Source organism: Muntiacus reevesi, chromosome 7 (assembly GCF_963930625.1).
Source record: "Muntiacus reevesi chromosome 7, mMunRee1.1, whole genome shotgun sequence".
NCBI lineage: Eukaryota > Metazoa > Chordata > Mammalia > Artiodactyla > Cervidae > Muntiacus > Muntiacus reevesi.
In genome coordinates, this window is record NC_089255.1 from 66138190 (window position 1) to 66158688 (window position 20499).

Below are 20499 nucleotides of genomic sequence, written 5' to 3' on the forward strand. Positions count from 1 at the left end.
TTTTTGCAGGGGGAGAAAGCTCTCTTAAGATGGCCTAAATGGTAATAAAAAAGGGTCATCCCATATTACAAGAAATGCCTAGGAAGGCCAGCTGCAAGATTGGTTGATCCAGTGATTCTGTAACGTCAGGGGAGCCAGATTTATCCTATCTTGCCCTCTGGCCACACCAGTTTCCTCAGACGAGGTCCTGGTGTGGATGAGATGGCTCCTGTACTTCACACCCTCCCCACTCCCCGCAGCATGACAACTCCCTGAAGAAGGGCAGCAAGGGTCGTATTTCTTCCTGGCCTCTCTTTGAAGAGCAAAGAAACCTTTACAGGAAGCTTCCCAGAAGACTCACTTAGGTCTCATTGGCCAGAACTCAGTCATATGCCCACCCCTAAACCAGTCATAAGTGGCTTACCTTAATCAGATTTACCCAAGTCCTGTGAACACTAGCTGGCTCTGTCCCCAAGAAAGAATGGCCAGGTGTCCAATCTGCCGTTATATCCAGTCACTTGTGCCTTCACCTTTGATGTAAACACTGATCCATATGCATAGTGGCCACAACCTGTTGGCCTAATGTATTTTGAAATTTTGTTTGTTGAATGAAAAATTTTCACTTCCTCCTAGTACTTACCTGATAACGAGTTCATACAAAACATTTTTAGATAATAGGATGAAAGCACTGCACAAATAGAATTGAAGAATACATACTGGGGATTCCTGAAATCACCTGGGGTTGTGGGGGTGGGGGGAATGTGGTTCGAAAAAGAACCCCTGAGGTAGAGGCCCAGACATCAGGTTTTCTTTTGTAAAAGCCCAAGATAAATATAATCTGTCTCCAGTGATAAATCATTCATCTATTCTTACACTTCTTTCATTTTCTCAGACTAATTGCATATTTTATCCTTCTGATTATTAGCTTTAAATAGAGAATGAAAATTGCTCACTTTCCTCCCCTCTGCCCTTACCCAATATTTTGGCTAGATTCTAGAACCTTTTTGTGTTGAACATCATCTTTTCTGTGGTATGCTTTCCAGGAAAAGGCAGCGAAGTGGAAAAACCCCGACGGCCACATGGATGGGCTCACGACCAATGGCGTCCTGGTGATGCATCCGAGAGGTGGCTTCACTGAGGAGTCCCAGCCCGGGGTCTGGCGTGAGATCTCTGTCTGTGGAGACGTGTATACCTTGAGAGAGACCAGGTCTGCGCAGCAAAGGGGAAAGCTGGTAAGTGGACTTCACACAAAAAAATGCATGAAACTACAAACACATAACTTGAACACTGTCATTTTTCTCCCCAGAAATTCAAAATCTTTGTCTAGGTCTTAGGGTTGTGTTCCATTGACCCAGGAGAGTAGGGATTTTCTCTGAAAATAAGAAGGAAATGGCCTTATTCACTATCATGATTAAGCTTTTCCAATAGTGGAAGAAAATTACCTTTTGTTCCTAACTACATTAAAAGCATAATTCTATTGCCATACTTCACCATTGAATTCTGTTTAAATTCACTTCAAGAAAAATGAACTTATTTTTAGTGTAAAACTTTACTAATTTGGAAAAATCCTGAGCAGTCTAAAACTAATTAGTGAAAATTATGAATTACAGAATTATTTACTAGACTTTCTGGGGACAAAAAACATAATTAAGTTAGCTTTTTTTTTCTTATTCATAATAAGAAATTATAGTTCCCTATATAATTCAAAGTCATAGTTACAGTTTTACTTGAAATAGTTCATATAGTACATTGACTTGGCATGTTAATATTTTTTCTATAAATATTACTGCTCATCCAGAATGCCCTAAAGCTGTTGGGTTTTTAACCCTTTCTTCTATGGAGAATCATTTTAATACCTTAAATAGTAAGTTTTGGGTTTCTCATGCTGCCATGGCCATGTGGCACAGCACTAAAAGGTTCTTAGTAAATTTTCCACTCCAGTACTTTTAATTAATTGTTGCATAGAAACTAGAACAAGAGAGAACAAGTGTTTTCTTTCAAACTACCAGGGAAATAATAATATAAATAATAGAGGATGTGATCTAGTTCACAGAGAAAGATGATATTTCTAAGACAGAAAAAAGATGGGGGATTTTACAAAGCTGGTTTGCTATTCTCTCCTGGATGTTTGTTTTTAGGGGATAGTTATTTTTATTACTTGTTTACACCATTATTCAGCTGCAGGTATAGCCTCTGCCTTTTGTGATAAAATCCCAATCTTGGAGCATTATGACTGAAAATGAAAAACACTTTCTATGAAAGCCAAACAAATTCAATAAACTTTGCTGAAATATGTTTCAAGAGATTGTAAATAGGAAAGAGGATGTAAAATCTGTTTTTCAGAAAAAGTTCTGATCATAGGCTAATTCTACACAAAACTGGGCTAGGATGGTCAAATGAGTTATTGATCATTATAATAGCAATAGTAAGTAATCTGTATGTTTGCTGGGTGCAGACACTGCATTAAATGAGCTAATGTCTCAGAAATGTTAATCTGCACACCAGCCTTGTCCGGGAAGTGGAATTATCCCTGTTTTATGGATGAGGAAGGCGTAGCATAAAGAGGTTGAATATTGCCCAGTCACAGAGTTAGAAGGTGGCAGCAAATGGAATTTTAAATCAGGGGGACCTGAGTTTAAGTCTGAACTCCTGGCTTCTACTCAGTACCATCTTGCAGGAAATCATACTTGGCTGGCACCATCACCCTGGGCAGATAGAAAGCATACGCTGGTGTCCAGGAGGGCACAGCACAGGATGAGTTTCTTGCCCGCTCTCATTCATGTATTTTGTTCAGAGATAGTTGTTACTTTTACATGCTCTGAGAAGGAAGACAGGCTGCTGTTTGAGCATTACTGCATGTTAATAGTTCTGAAGTCAAGCCCTAGTTCCAGGTCCTGATCTGCCACTTCGCTTACATGCACGTAACTGGAACAATACTAGTACCTACCCTTTAGAATTACTGAGAGAACTGAGTAAGAATGAAGCAATGCTACACCCAGTCCTGAATTAGTTGCCATGACTAAGCAGGAGCTAAGGGCTGGGAATCTGATAATGACCAGGATGTCCAGGGCTCTGCCCTCAAACTGTGGAGTCTGGAAAACGTTACAGGCGAGGTCACAAATCATTAGCATATTTTGTGATCGGCACAGTCAGAAGAAAGTACTGGAAGGCACAGGAGTCTCTCAGAGGGACACCTATCCTAGACATAGGAGTCAAGAATACGTGGAAAATAAGAGACCATAGACCTAAAAGTTACGTTATTTACCAAGAACTGCCCTGCAGGAAGAAAAAAGGTTGTTCACCCTGGCTAAGGAGGCGGAGACAAGATGGTAGAGTGGAAGAATATGAGCTCACTTTTTGTATGAAAAGTGAAAATCACAATGAACTGTTAAACAGTCATCAACCAAAAAAACAACCCACCAGAACCTACCACAAAAGATATCCTACATCCAGTAAAAAGGGAAGAGGCCCCATTGGAGTGGTAGAAGGGGCACAGTAGTAATAAAATCAAATCCAATACCCACTGGGTGGATGTCCCACAAACTAGAAAATAATTATATCGCACAGGTTCTCCCACAAGAGACCTCTGAGCCACACATTAGGCTCCCCAGCCTGGGGTTCTGACAATAGGAGGAGCCGTAAGGGGCAACTGTGGCTCACTGGGGACAAAGACACTGGCAGTGGTAGTTCTGAGGAGTACTCATTGGTGTGAGCCCTCCTGGAGGCTGCCATTTTTTCATGAAAACCTAGCCCCACCCAACAGCCTGTAGGCTCCATTGCTGGGATGCCAAACCACCAACAGGGTGGGAGCACAGCCCTCCTCAGTAGGAGACAGGCTGCTTAAAGTCTCCTGAACACATAGCTGCCTGCTCAACATATCCCTTGACATAACCCTGTCCACCAGAGGGATAAAACCCAGCTCCACCCAGCAGTGGGCAGGAAGCAGTCCCTCCCACTAGGAGTCCTGCGCAAGCCTCTAAGACCAGCCTTATTCACCAGGGGGTAGATTGCAGAAACAAGAACTACAACCTTGCATCTTTCAGAATAGACACTGCAATCACAGAAAGCTACACAAAATGAGATGCCAGAGGGAGGAATATACCCTAGACAAAGGAACAGATAAAACCCCAGAAGAACAACTAAGTGAAGTGGAGATCTACCCAAAAACAATTCAGAGTAATGTTAATAAGATGATCCAGGGATTTCAGAAAAAGAATGGAAGCACACACTAAGAAGATAAAAGAAATGTTCGACAAAGACCTAAAGCAGAAGAACAATACAATAATTGAAATTAAAATACAGTAGAAGGAATCAGTAGAATAACTGAGGCAGAAAAATGAATAAATGAGCAGGAAGACAGAATGGTAGAAATCACTGCTGTGGGACAGAATAAAAGAATAAAAAGAAATGAGGACAATCTAAGAGACCTCCAGGACAAAATTAAATGCACCAATATTCACATTATAGGGGTCCCAGATGGAGAAGAGAAAGGACTTGAGAAAATATTTGAAGAGATAGTAGCTGAAAACTTCCCTATCCTGGGAAAGGAAACAGTCACCTAAGTCCAGGAAGCATGGAAGTCCCAGGTAGAATAAACCCAGAAAGACATGCCAAGATACATAGTAATCAAACTGACAAAAATTAAAGACAAAATATTGATATTTACCTTGAATATAAATGGATTTAAATGTATCTAACCAAAAGACACAGACTGGCTAAATGGGTACAAAAACAAGACCTGTATATATGTTATGTTGTCTACAAGAAACCCACTTCAGACCTAGGACACATACAGACTTAAAGTGAAGAGATAGAAAAAGATACTCCTTGCAGATAGAAAAAGAAAGCTGGAGCAATACTCAACAGATAAAATAGACTTTAAAATAATGACTTTATAAGAGACAAGGAAGATCACTACATAATAATCAAGGGATCGATCTAAGAAGATATAACAATGATAAATATTTATATACCCAATATAGAAGCACCATGATACATAAAGCAAATGCTAACAGCCATAAAAGGGGAAATCAACAGTAACACAATAAAACACCATATTTATACCAATGGACAGATCCAGACAGAAAATAAGGAAATAAAAACTTTAAATGACACAGTAGGCCACACTAGATTGATATTTATAGGAAATTCCACCTGAAAGCAGAATAGACTTTCTTCTCAAGCAATAGAATGAACATGGAACATTCTCCAAGAGAGATCCCACCTTTGATCACAAATCAAGCCTTGGTAAATGTAAGAAAATTGAAATCATATCAAGCATCTTTTCCGTTCACAATGCTATGAGATTAGAAATCAATCACAAGAAAAAGAAAACTAAAAAATGCAAACACATGGGGGTTAAACAGTACTCAATAACCAAGAGATCACTGAAGAAATCAAAGAGGAAATTAAAAAATACATAGAAACAAATGACAATGAAAGCACAGCAATCCAAACTCTGCCTATTACTCTGTTAGTTGCTCAGTCATATTCAGTTGTTTGCAACCCCACGGACTGTAGCCCACCAGGCTCCTCTGTCCATGGAATCATCCAAGAAAGAATACTGGAGTTGATAGCCATTCCCTTCTCCAGGGGATCTCCCCAACCGAGGGATCAAACCCAGGCCTCCTGCATTGCTGGAAGATTCTTCACTGTCTGAGCCAACAGAAAAAAGCAGTCCTAAGAAGGAAGTTAACAATTTAATCTCACCTTAAGAAACAGGAAAAATCTCAAATAAACAATATAACCTCACACCTAAAGCAAACCCCAAAGTTACTAGAAGGAAAGAAATCATAAAGATTAGAGCAGAAATAAATGAAATAGAGAAAAAATAATATCAAAGATAAATAAAACTAAAACTTAGTTCTTTGAGGAGAAAAAATTTATAAACCTTTAGCCAGAATCAAGAAAAAAAGGAGAGGATTCAAATCGGTAAAATTAGAAATGAAAAAGAAGAAATTACAATTGACACTGCAGAAATGCAAAGATCATAGCGACTATATTGGGTAACCTGGAAGAAATGTACAAAACAACTTTCCAAGACAGAACTAGAAAGAAATAGAAAATATAAACAGACCAATCACAAGTAATGAGATTGAAAGTGTAATTTAAAATCTTCCAACAAACAAAAGTCCAGAACCAGATGGCTTCACAGAGAAAATCTATCAAGCATTTAAAAAAGAGCTAACACATCCTGCTCAAACTCTTCCAATAAATTTCAGAGGAAACAACATCTCAAACTCACTCTACAAGGTTACCATCACCCTGATACTAAAACCAGACAAAGGTATCACAAAAAAGAAAATTACAGACCAATATCACTGACATAGACACAGAAATTTGCAACAAAATACTAACAGAATATAACAAAAATTAAAAGGATCACATCATGATCAAGTGGGATTTATCCCAAGGATGCAAGGATTCTTCAATATACGCAAATCAATCAATGTGATACACCATATTAACAAAGAATAAAAACCATATGCTTATCTCAATAAATGCATAAAAAGCTTTTGACAAAATTCAACACCCATTTATGATAAAAAAGAAAACTCTCCAGAAAGTGGGCATGAGGAGAACCTACCTCAGCATACTGTAGCCATGAAATTAAAAGATGCTTGCTCCTTGGAAGGAAAGCTATGACAAACCTAGACAGTGTATTAAAAAGCAGAGACATCACCAGCAAAGCAGAGACATCACCAGCAAAGGTTCATGTGGTTAAAGCTATGGTTTTTCCAGTAGTCATGTACAGATGTGAGAGTTGGAACATAAAGAAGGCTGAGCACTGAAGAACTGATACTTTTGAATTGTGGTGCTGGAGAAGACTCTTGAGAGTCTCTTGGACAGCAAGGAGATCAAACCAATCAGTCCTAAAGGAAATCAACCCTGAATATTCATTGCAAGGAAACTGATGCTAAAGCTCCGATATTTTGGCCACCTGACATGAGAAGCCGGCTCATTGGAAAAGACTCTGATGTTGGGAAAGACTGAAGGCAAAAGAAAAAGAGGGCAGCAGAGGATGAGATGTAGATAGTATCACAGATTCAATGGACATGAGCATACTACAGTCCATGGGGTTATAAGGAGTTGGTTGAACATGACTTAGCGGCTGAACAACAACAAACCTCAACATAATAAACCCCATAAACAACAAACCCACAGCAAACATCATTCTCAGTGGTGAAAAATGAAACCATTTCCTCTAAGTTCTGGAACAAGACAAGGAGTCCACTCTCACCACTGTTATTCCACATAATTTTGGAAGTCCTAGCCATAGCAGTCAGAGAAGAAATAGAAATAAAAGGAATACAAAATTGGGAAAGAAGTCAAATTGTCACTGTTTGCAAATGACATGATAACAGTACACAGAAAATCTTAATGATGCATCTGAAAACTGCTTGAGCTCATCAATGAATTTGGTAAAGTTGCAGGGCACAAAATTGATACATAGAAACTTATTGCATTCCTATACACTAACAATGAAAGATCACAACAAGAATTTAAGGAAACAATGCCATAACCACTGCAATAAAAAGAATAAAATACCTAGAAATAAACCTACCTAAGAAGACAAAAGACTGTACTCAGAAAACAATAAAGCACTGATGAAAAAAACCAAAGATGACACAAACAGATGGAGGGATACACCATGTGCTTGGATTAGAAGAATCAATATTATGAAAATAACTATACCACCCAAAACAATCTACAGATTCAATGCAATCCCTATTAAGTTACCAATGGCATTTTTAACAGAATTAGAACCAAAAAAATTTACAATTTGTATAGAAACTTAAAAGACCCTGAATAGCCAAAGCAATCTTGAGAAAGAAAAGTGGAACTGGAAAAATCAAGCTCCCTGACTCCAGACTATACTGTAAAGCCACAGTAATGAAGACAAAATGATATTGGCACAAAAACAGAAATATAAATCAATGGTACAAGATAGAAACCCAAAGATAAACTCACAAACTTGTGTCACCCAATCTATGACAAAGGAGGTAAGAATATACAATGGAGAATAATCTCTTCAATAAATTAGTCCTGGGAAAACCAAACGGCTACATGTAAAAGATTGAAATTAGAACATTCTTTAATGCCATATTCAAAAATAAAATATAGGAAAATATAGGAAAAACACTCTTTGATATATATCACAAAAAGATCTTTTTTGACCTATGTCTTATAATAAAAATAAAAACAAAAGTAAATAGGACCTAATTAAACTTAAAAGCTTGTGGACAGCAAAGGAAATGATAAACAAGATGGAAAGATAACCCTCAGAATGGGAGAAAATATTTGCAAATGAAGCAACTGACAAAGGATTAATCTCCAAAATAAACAGCTCATGCAGCTTAATGTCAAAACAAAAACAACCCAATCAAAAAATGGGAAAACCTAGATAGACATTTCCTCAAAGATGACATACAAATGGCCAAGAGGCTCATGGAAAGATGCTCAACATCACTAATAATTTGAGAAATGCAAATCAAAACTACAATGAGGTATCACCTCACACTGGTCAGAATAGCCATCATCAAAAAAAATATACAAACAATAAATGCTAAAGAGAGTGTGGAGAAAAGGGAACCCTCTTGCAGTGTTGGTAGGAATGTAAATTGATACAGCCACTATGGAAAACAATATGGAGGTTCCTTAAAAAACTAAAAATAGTTTGTCATATGATCCAGCAATCCCACTACTGGGCATATACCCTGAGAAAACCATAATTCAAAAAGATACAAGTACCCTAGTGTTCATTGCAGCACTGCTTCCAATAGCCAGGACATGGAAGCAACCTAAATGTCCATCAACAGATGAATGGATAAAGAAGACATGGTACATATATGCAATGGATTATTACTCAGCCATAAAAAGGAACAAAGTTGGGTCATTTGTAGAGATGTGGATGGACCTAGAGTCTGTCATACAGAGTAAAGTCAGAAAAACAAATATTGTATATCAATGCATATGTGTGGAATTTAGAAAAATGGTACAGGTGAACCTATTAGCAGGGCAGGAACAGAGGCACAGACATAGAGAACACACATGTGGATGCGGGGAGGGGTGGGGTGAAGGGGAGGGTTTGACGAATTCGGAGATCAGTAATGACATATATACACTACCATGTGTAGAACAGATAGCTAGTGGGAACTGCCGTATAGCACAGGAAGCTCAGCTTGCTGCTCTGTACTGACATAGATGGGTGAAATAAGAAGGAGTGGGAGGAAGGTCCAAGAGAGAGGGGATATATATATATCACATATAAATGATTCACGTCCTTGTACAACAGAAACTAACACAATGTTGTAAAGCAATTGTAGACAATTTTAAAAAAAGAAAAAAGGAACAAAAGGGGAGAGGGCCCAAATCATTAAGATTACAAATGAAAATGGAGAAATTACAACCACACCACAGAAATACAAAGGATCATAAGAGACTACTACATGCAACTATATGCCAACAAAATGGATAACCTAAAATAAATGGGCAAATTCTTTAAAAGTTACGCTCTCCCAAAACTAAACAAAGGGAAAATAGAAAAAAATGAACAGACCAAATACCAGTGCAGAAATAGAGCCAGTAATTTTAAAACTTCCAAGAAGCAAAAGTTCAGGACCAGATCGTTTCACAGGTGAATTCTACCAAACATTTAGAGATGAGTTAACACTTATCCTTTTGAAGCTACTCCAGCAAATTGCAGAGGATGGAACACTTCTGAATTCATCCTCTGAGGCCACCAATTACCCTGATTCCAAAACCAGATAGATATCATACATGCAAAAAGAAAACCACAGGCAAATATAATCAATACAGATACAAAACTCCTGAACAAAACACTAGCAAACCTACTCCAACAATACAGTAAAAGGATCATACACTATGATCTAGTGGGATTTATATCAGGGATGCAAGAATTTTTCAGTATCAGCAAATCAGTCAGTGTGCTATACCACATCAACAAACTGAAGAATATAAATCATATGATCATCTCAAAAGATGCAGAAAAAGCTTTTGATAATAGTTAACATCCATTTTGGATAAAAATGCTTCAGAGAGTGACCACAGAAGGAACATATTATCTCAATGTAATAAAGGTGATATATGAGAAACCCACAGCTAACATCACACTCAACAATGAAAAGCTGAAAATATTTCCTCTAAGATCAGGAATAAGACAAGGAGGTCCACTCTCACCACTTCTATTCAGCATAATTTTGGAAGTCCTAGCCACAGCAATCAGAGAAGAAATAAATAAATGGAATCCAAACTGTAAAAAAAGTAAAACTGTCACTGGTTGAAGATGACATGATTCTGTACATAGCAAATCCTTAGTATCCTAAGATGCTACCAGAAAACTACTAGGGCTCATCAGTGAATTCGTAAAGTTGCAGGATACAAAATTAATGCATAGAAATCTGTTGCATTTCTATACACTAACAACAAAAGATTAGAAATTAAAGAAACAATTCCATTTATCATCACATCAAAAAGAATAAAATACCTAAGAATAAATCTGCCCAAGGAAGCAAAAACCTGTATCCTGAAAACCATAAGACACTGATGAAAGAAAACAAAGATGATGCAGATAGATGGAAAAACATATCATGTTCTTGGATTAAAAGAATCAATGTTATAAAAATGGCAATACTAGCCAAGGCAATCTACAGAACTAATGCCATCTCTATCAAATTACCTATGGCACTTTTCATAGAACTAGAAATCTTTATGGAGACACAAAAGACCCTAAATAGTCAAAGCAATCTTGAGAAAGAAGTACAGAGCTGGAGGAATCAGTTTCCCCATCTTCAGACTATACCACAAAAGTACAGTCATCAGAACAGTATGGTACTGGTGCAAAAACTGAAATATATATATCAATGAAACAAGATAGAAGGTCCAGAAATAATCTTAGGCACCTGTGGTCAATTAATCTATATCAAAGGAGACAAAACTATATGATAAAGGAAAAATATTCTCTTTTATAAATTGTTTTGGGAGAACTGAACAGCTACATGTAAAATAATGAAATTAGAACATTCTTTAATACCATACACAAAATAAAATGGGTTAAAGACCTAAATATAAGACCTGAGAGTACAAAACCGTTGCAGGAAAACATAGGCAGAACACTGACAAAAATCATAGCAATATTTTTTTTGGCCCTGTCTCCTAGAATAATGAAAATAAAAACAAAAATAAATGGTACCTAATTAAACTCAAAAGCTTTTGCACAGCAAAGAAAACCATAAACAAAATGAAGACACAATCCATAGAATGGGAGAAAATATTTGTAAATAATGGACACCACAAGGAATTAATCTCCAAAATTTACAAACATGCAACTGAAAAAAAAAAAAAAAATCAAAAACTGAGAAGACATTTCTCCTAAAAAGACAGACGAATGGCAAACAGGCACATGAAAAGATGTTTACCATCGCTAATTATTAGAGAAATGAAAATCAGAACTACAGTGAGACATCACCTGAGACCAGTCAGAATGGCCATCAAAAAATCTACAAACAATACATGCTGGAGAGGATGTAGAGAAAGGGGAAGGAACTCTCCTACAGTGTTTGTAATGTGAAATAAAAGTGTTAGTCCCTTAGTCATGTCTGACTCTTTGCAACCATGAACTGTAGCCCACCAGGCTCCTCCATCTATGGGATTCTCCAGGTAAAAATCTTAAGAGTTACCATGTGATTCAACAATTCTACTTCTGGACATACATCTAGAGAAATTCATGATTTGGAAGGATACATATACCCCAGTGTTCACTGCAGCACTGTTTACAATAGCCAAGACGTGGAAACAATCTAAATGTCAACAGATGAGTGGATAAAGAAGCTGTGGTTTGAGATGGTGTCACCTGGAACTTGAGCCAACTGCACAAGAGTATTGGAGGTCTGGTGAGAGACCATGGCCAAGAACAAACTAATAGAGCAGGAGTCTAGGAATGTATTCTACATAACCAGCCAAAAAAGCTTTAAGGCTAAAAATAAAGCAGAACCAGTTACCACTAATCATAAGAAGATAAACATTGTTAATGATGAAAAAGTTAACAGAGTGAATAAAGCTTTTGTAGATATACAAAAGAAACTTGCAAACTTCTCAAAAGGCCTTTCCCTTGAACCTCTGCAGAAACAGCTGATTTGTCAGCAGTGTCATGAAAACAGCAGTTAATGTCGATGAAGCTACAAGATTAATGGCTCAGTTGTAATACACTGTTGATGCATCAAATTTCCCCAAAAGACCAATCAATTAAACATTTTATACAAAAAAGAAGATGTGGTACATATATACAGTGGAATATTACTTAGTTCTTAAAAAGAATGAAATAACCTCATTTCATTGCAAGATATATAGAACTGGAGATTATCATACTAACTAAAGTAAGACGAGAAACACAAATATCATGATATTCTATTACCTGAGGAATCTTTTAAAAAGTGATACAAATGCTTTTACTTACAAAACGAACAAACTCACAGAAGTAGAAAACAAGCCTGTGGTTACCAAATGGGAAAGGTAGGGGACAGACAAAATGGGAATTTGGGATTGGCATAAACACACTACTATATTTAAAATAGATTAACCAACAAGGACCTATTGTATAGCACAGGGAACTCTACTCAATATTCTGTAATAACCTAAATGGGAAAAGCATTTTGGGAGGGATGTTCAAGAGGGAGAGGACATAGATATACCTATGGCTGATTAATGTTGATGTTTGGCGGAAACCAACACAAACTGTAAATCAATTATCCTTCAATTAAAAATAATTTAAAAAAGAATAGATATATATATATATATATGTATCACTGATATAAACAAAAAGCTATGAATAAAAAGTAATCATGTGGGGAAAAAATGTGACCCAAACTCCAATTTATTACCACAGCAGTGTTCTTCTTACCCAGTTTCATGCAGAGATGAAACCTCCCCTAGGAATTATCTGTTGTCAAAAGAGAAGGGAGACTCCTGACATCCAGCAAGAAGGGAGGAGATCAGGAGGTGTTCCGGTGGGGGTGGTGGGGTGAGGAGAGAGATTCAGCAACTTAAAGGCTATTGAAAACCTATCTCTGTGTTTTTCCTATAAAATGTTAAGGTCTATCATTTTGTTGGGATTTTACCTTTTTCTAACTACCAGTATTTGATACTTTATTAGGGAAGGACTGCTTTCATTACTAAAGGACAACTTCTAGGCAAAGTGCTATCCAAGTAAGCCTTGAATGAAGAGTGGGAGTTTGCCAGGCCCTGCGGTAGGCCAGGATGGGGTGAGCCCGGACAGAGAATTCTAGGCAGAGGGCAGTTCACCTGAGTGCATCCACAGAGCACAGGTGGCACGTGGAGGCAGGGGTGGCCCATGTCTGCTCGTCAGCTGTTAATCGTCTGTGAGCACTTGGTGCGTGTAGCACTGCCAGTCTTTTAAATGATGTTCTGAAGCTCACAGTGAATGTGTCTGCTTCAGACCTTAGGAATGCAGGATAAATGATAGATCATGTGAAGCTAAAGGTCATCGGGAGTCACTGGCAGCAGTGCAGTATTTATTGCAAGGCCCACCAAGGGTCTTCTGAATTGTCTGTGGTCGAAATCAGCCTAAGTCTTCACCAGATGAACTGGTTGGACATCTCCTATGCCTTATGAGACCAAGATGGTGGTGTGCTGTTGAGTTAAGGAGGAAGCATAAAAATCTGAGGAGATTTGTGAAGTTTGTTAAAATAATCACTACAATTACAACCACTGTAATCATCCTCCAATTAAAATAATTTTTTTTAAAAAGAAAAATAAACCACTCCATTAATTGAACGTGTAAAAGTAAGTGTATTCAAACTCGGGCCTTTATGTGTATCACATATATGATTTATATCCAATGTTCAGATGAGGAAAGGGAGGTTCAGAGGGGCTAGTTACCCCTCTAGTCCTGTTTTTCAAGGAGGCTGGGGGATAAACTGCCCCTTGTTTATTTCATAGCTGATCTTTTAAGAGGAAAGAACACCAGAGAGATTTGCCAAATTTTGCTTTAAAAAGACATGTCTGTCAAACTTGCAGGTGGAAACTGAGACCAACGTCCTGCAAGATGGCTCGCTCATCGACCTGTGCGGGGCCACCCTGCTCTGGAGGACGGCGGATGGCCTCTTTCACACCCCGACCCAGAAGCACATCGAAGCGCTGCGGCAGGAGATCAACGCGGCGCGGCCGCAGTGTCCAGTGGGGCTCAACACCTTAGCCTTCCCCAGCATCAACAGGAAAGAGGTGGTGGAGGAAAAGCAGCCCTGGGCGTACCTCAGCTGCGGCCACGTGCACGGCTACCACAACTGGGGCCACCGCAGCGACACGGAGGCCAACGAGCGGGAGTGCCCCATGTGCAGGACTGTGGGCCCCTACGTGCCGCTCTGGCTCGGCTGCGAGGCGGGTTTCTACGTGGACGCGGGGCCGCCCACTCACGCTTTCACCCCTTGCGGACACGTGTGCTCGGAGAAGTCTGCGAAATACTGGGCTCAGATCCCGCTGCCTCACGGAACTCACGCCTTTCATGCCGCCTGCCCTTTCTGTGCCACGCAGCTGCTTGGGGAGCAGAACTGCATCAAACTGATTTTCCAAGGTCCAGTTGATTGATGCCCTCAAGAGCCAGCGACGACTTTATTAACAAGTTACTGTGAAGATTTCGCCACTCACTCTAGATTTTACCTTTTTATAATGCCGTTTATTAGGGGGAGGGGGGTCCTGAAGCTAGGAAGAAAGAGGGGCACGGTGATGAAACATGCCAGGCATTGACCATAACCGTGGTGCGTTGCATGCTCAGAACAGCGGCATCATCATTGAAGTGTGCTTGATTAAACCGTAATACCTTTGTAACAATTGGATTTAAAATGCCATGCTTTCATTTCAGCCTTGGGGTTTCTTTGGTAAACTGAGACAGGAGTTTAAATCCTATTTTAAAACTCCAGAAGAAATGTATTCAAAAGTTGTTGGCTCTTTAATTGCAACCTTCGGAGCTGCGTGGTGTAGGTTTTAGTCATGCCCTATCTGGAAATACTTAATACAGGTTATAATCTGACTAGATACCAAAAGAGTGGCTCTGTAAGATGATGTTGGGGACAGGAGACCTTAAGTACAGGTGGCAGTTTTGAAATCTGTGGCTTTTTTTATTTTTCTTTTGAGGGGAGGGAATATGTTGTCATTTTTTTTTTTTAACTTCAGTAGCATTTAATTACTTTATACACACATTCATCAAATCCCTTGGCATTTCAAACAAAGAATTTTCTATAACTTTTTGGTCTGCCTTTTGTTATTTTTGATCTGCCGTGGTCTGTGTCCCTGATACTCATCTTGCATGGGTAGAGCTATTTGGTTGATTAAAATGTAACAACTCTTATAAAACATTCATTAAATGAGGGTGATTATTGCAGCAGGAAACATGGCCCAGGTTATATAATATCAAGTTCATTTGCTTACTGAATAATTGAAGAGTGATTAGAAATAAGATTTTACTCTTTAAAACCACTTGTTGGGGTTTCCTAAGTTTTTCTTAAGAAAGCCAAAATTCTGTGAACTTAAAAGCAACATAACACAGCGATGCAGTCAGTTTTGTTCGCTCCCCTTCTGCCATCTGTCGCCTTCCACTGCAGCTTACAGAGCCCTGTAAGTTTTGAAAATGTTTGCAAATCAAACTAAATTTAAATGTAATCATTAGATACACAACACCAAGTGGTACATCTGCAGAGAGCGTTTGAAATTCGTGATTTCAAGAGAGCAAATGAGTGTTTACTGAGGAATAATTAAATCAGAATTTCATATGAGCTCCACCAGCCCTCTCTGTTAGTTTCATTTCATTTTTGAATAATAATTCTTGGATGTTCGTTCTCTGTGCTCGGTACCAGTGTATCACCATTTCCATGATGCAAAGAGCCTTCAGGACATGCCCCTGCCAGAGCTGGCTGGGATGAAAGATTCCTGCCACACGGAGCAACTGTGTTTAAATTAACATCCTCTTAAATTGACCATTGCAGATTCATGCCGCTTTTTTTTAACCTTTGTAAAAATATATAATTTATATGATTCTAATATACTGTATTCCTGTTCTAATTAGATTTTTCCATGGTTTGCCTGCTAGCAAATATTTTGCCTATTTTCATTTGTTCTAACCCATTTTGAAAGCCCTTTTTCTTAACGTGATAAGATCTGTTCATCTTGATTGCTGCTGCTTAAGTTGATTTAATATATAAAAAGTTCAGCCTATAAGTTTTCAAATAGCTTTACTTTTTAGTGGAGATTATTGTTTATGATGAGGTGGTTTTGTTTTGGTAATTTTTAAGTGCTGTGAAAATCCAACAACAGTCCTCTTATTGATAGCTTACTATATTCTGTATAGCTTGCTCAACCTGCAGAGAATGAGAGAAAAAAATGAAATTGCCTGGAATAGCCAATGCCTTTTGACATACCCAGAGTCTCCCATGGTTAGCTTTTACAAATGTGATCTGTGCCGCTTTAGGCTCCACAAAACGATTCAGGAAGCACACAGTCCCTTTTCTTGCCATATGAAGGAGGTGGTTTGAGGAGTCTTGATACCCTAAAATGCATCTTGTAAGATAAATAGGTAATATCTAGCCTTTCTAGATGCAAGACTATCAAAAACTTTTTTTTCCCAAAAAGTTACCATCTGATATAATTTTCTATTTCAAGGACTATGGAAGTTAAAGTCTAGTACTTCTACATGCAGCCTATGCCCCAAAATAGTTATGTTCCAACTTGAAAGGTTTGATTTTTAGTGAACTTGGGTAAGAAATTCCAAGCTCTTGGAAGGGGTAACAATGACCCACCCTCTGTTAGTGCCACATCTTTTCTCCTGACTTCCAAGTGAGGTTCCCTTTCCCCTGCCTGGGGAACCACAGCCAGGTCGCACCTCTATAGAAGGAAGCCAGGCTCATCTTGGCCACTTCCAGTAAGATCTTCTAACGTTGATTAATGAGACTCCCCCTACTCCCCATATTTGAGAGCAATTTCATTTGTGAGAATAAAGAACTCTAGCTCAGAGTAGAGTCATATAGTTCAGAAAAGGTAACTTCTCAGAGGTCATGCCTATTATTATGTCTTGCTTGACATCACATTCAAGGGCAAATCCCACTTCCCAGGTGTATACATAGGAAATTGCAGACCAATTATCCTGATCTCAGCCTGACCAAAATGCCTTTTGTGACTATGTTTCCAGAAAAACCCCAGTGATGTATTCCCATAGTTTTCCAACCCCCCCCCCATTGTTTATGCCAGTTTATTACCAAAAAAGAAGAAGAAAAAGAAAAAAAAAGTTCAGAGTTAATGGGATACAACTCTGAATATTTTTCTAGCCTGGAATTTTTTTTATTATCACTAATCGGTGCTGCCAGGCCATGCATGCTGCAACTCTACATTTTCCTTATTTGGTTTCGCTTTTTGCAAGAAGGGCTACAGTTCACATGGCAGAGTAAGTATTATGCTTTCTGTGTTGTTTTTTTTCTAACTGTAGCCCAAAAGAATTAAAATCTTTTAATATAAATAGCATATTTATCATTCCTCGATAGTTAATTATAGAGTTTGGTACCTTTGTGCCTCAGGGAAGCCACGTGACATAACTGGTTATAGAATTTCAGGGTTAGGGTTTAAAGAAAGGAGAAAGCCATTGGAAAAATGATGGGCTCCATTAAGGAGACTAATGAATCTGGATGCAGAAATATGCCAGGAACTGGCATACACATGATTGTAGTAGAATTTATTTCCAGGATCAGTAGGGAAATTATTTTTAAGTTATTACATCTACTATATTAGCTAAAGTTGAGGAGAACTCTTTTCTTCATAAAGCTTCAGTGCTTTGTTTTTGCTTACATTAAAAAAAATTTTTTTTCAACCCCTGCTGTTTGGGAGCTCAGTATTGTTATTTGGGCACTTTTTGAGAGTTTAAAAAGGAGCATGTTTTCTCCTTCTTAATTTAAGTGTAACACAAATTACAAAGTTGTTACCTGCAGTTCTATGATTTTGATCAATGTTCCTTTTTAAATCCATTCTGTTCTTTGGATTGAAAGGATATATGATCAAAACCTTGTTAATGCTGGCTAAAAAACACTTGTCAAAAAAAAAAAAAAAAAAAAAAACACTTGTCAGCTTCATGCAATCCTGCCTTGTAACAGTGGAATTTCTGATAGACAAACAACAGAATCTTGATTTTAAGCTGGATCCAGCTCTGTTCTTTTGACTGTAGCTCTTACATCCCCACAGTTTAGCCTTCATGGGCAGAGGGTATGAAGTTCCTCCTTGAGTGCTAGAAGGAGAGCGTGACTCTGTTATCATTTCTTTATGACCCAGTCAAAGACCAGTAAGACAACTCCAGAACCTTTCTAAAGGAATGTAAGCATTGTTGAAGCAGTAAAACAGAAGGTTCAGTATTTTTTTTTTTTTAGTAAAACTAATATCCTCTCAAGTTTTCACCCTTATGCAGAATCCCTAGAGGAAGATAGGGAAAAGCAAATATTTTTCCAGTTCTACTTAACTTTCTAAACAAACAAAAACTCGACGAAAGGGAAGTTGTTTCTTTTTAGCTGAGATGACAGATTGTTTCTCTGTATTAAATAGTCTAGAAGCTAAGAGGGTGGTCATATTTACCATGTATAGTGTTATGAGCAGTTAAATTTTATGGATATATTTGTAAAACTGTTCTTTTATATTTCATGTCAAATTGAAAAGTTTATTTCTTCACTATTGTATTTGTGGAAATACAAGCCATTTTACAGGAAAAAATCTTCAAAAACTATTAAATGGATCTCGGTATCTTTGTGAGTCATTGTCTTCATCAGACCATTCAGTAGGAAGTATATATAACAGTAGACTTGACTTCTGCATTTTTCAAACTTTCAGGTTGATCCCAAACAGTTGAGCTGATCATTGTTTTATATTCTGCACAATACCTATTTAAATCTAGATTCTGAAAATCTTAATTTCTTTTATTTGAAAAATTCCATTGGTGTTTATATTTGTGGCATTACATCATGGTCAAATCTAACTTTCAGGAGCATTTATCTTGGCCTGCAGAATTAATACATTTTCTACATGGCCACTGTAGTCACATTGCTACCTTTTTGATAATCTTCATTTACTTTTTAACAGCATAGCATTATGTGTAAGCCTCCAAGAAACTAGTATGTCTTTTCATAACAAAAGGTCTTTATGACAGTTTTTTTTCCCTCACCACATTGATATTTAAGGAGTCTTAAAACTCCAATACTTTGGCCACCTCATGTGAAGAGTTGACTCATTGGAAAAGACCCTGATGCTGGGAGGGATTGGGGGCAGGAGGAAAAGGGGACAACAGAGGATGAGATGGCTGGATGGCATCACTGACTCGATGGACATGGAGTTTGTGATGGACAGGGAGGCCTGGCGTGCTGCTTTTCATGGGGTCTCAGAGTCGGACACAACTGAGTGACTCAACCGACAACTGACTAAGTATTGTTGAAGGAAATAGATTTTTCATCCCCCCCCACCAAAATACACATTTATATAGGCATTTATTTCAGGATTAAGTATTCTAACACTTTAGTAAATCTAAAATGCCATGTGGTTATAGAAAAACATAACCAGTTACAGTTGTGAGATGCATTCCATTTTATAAGAGTATGAGAACTATTCAGTGGGGAAAGAAGAGTATTTAACAGATGGAGCTGGGATAACTAGATATTTGATGCAAAAGAATGAAGTTGGACCCCTTCCTCACACAGTATACAAAAATTAACTCAAAATGGACAGTGCAAAAACTATAGTAGAGTAAACCTTTGTGACCTTACTCAATGACAAACATCAAAAACACAAGCAACAAAAGAAAATAAATTGGACTACAAAACTAAAATATTTTGTGCTTCAAAGGACACTGTCCTTTACACTTTGTCAAAAGTAAAAAGACAACCCATACAATGGAAGAAAATATTTGGAAATCATATCTAATAAGGAAATAGTATCCAGAATACCTGGAGATCTCATAACTCATCAAGAAAAGGACAGATGACCCAGTTTTAAAATGGTCAAAAGATTTGAATAGGTATTTTTCCAAAAAAGATACACAAATGACCAATAAGCACATACAGATTACCAGGAACATTAGGTATCAGAGAAATGCAAGTGAAAAACCAGAAAAATACCACTCATGCCCACTGTGAGAGTAGCAAGGGAAGAACAGAACCTGACTCCTTGTTGTATCTGTTTCACTTTAACCTTGACTCTCCATTGCTTTTGTTACAATAATCACTGAAAGGATGCTGTCTATAAGCTGTAAGCATACATAATGGCCTGCCCCGGAAACCTGCCCCTCTGCCCCAGAAAGTTTAACTAAGGTACCTTTGTTTGACTCATGGGGAAACATTCTGACCCTGCCCACTTGTGAAAGGTTGCAGGAAAAAAAAAGTTATCCCAGCCCCTCCCCCGCTGCTGGCTAAACCAGAAGATATTCTGCAAGGTTTATGGCATTTTTTACTTCCTCACCTTGTCCCTCTC

At 38.1% G+C, this 20499-nt stretch overlaps 2 protein-coding genes across 2 annotated transcripts in view; both read left to right on the plus strand.

Annotated features, from left to right (window-relative positions):
* Positions 1-18082, plus strand: part of PELI2 (pellino E3 ubiquitin protein ligase family member 2) — a 185017-nt gene extending 166935 nt beyond the window's left edge. Inside the window, exons 5-6 of the mRNA XM_065941457.1 lie at positions 1023-1211; positions 14035-18082. Of these exons, the coding sequence (XP_065797529.1) occupies positions 1023-1211; positions 14035-14601 (756 nt within the window). The 3' untranslated portion in view covers positions 14602-18082. The remainder of the gene's footprint in view (positions 1-1022; positions 1212-14034) is intronic.
* On the plus strand, positions 11902-12165 carry LOC136172421 (ribosomal biogenesis factor-like). The gene has a single exon (XM_065941781.1). It carries the CDS (start codon positions 11902-11904, stop codon positions 12163-12165), a length of 264 nt encoding a protein of 87 aa, XP_065797853.1.
* Positions 18083-20499: the final 2417 nt, after the last annotated feature.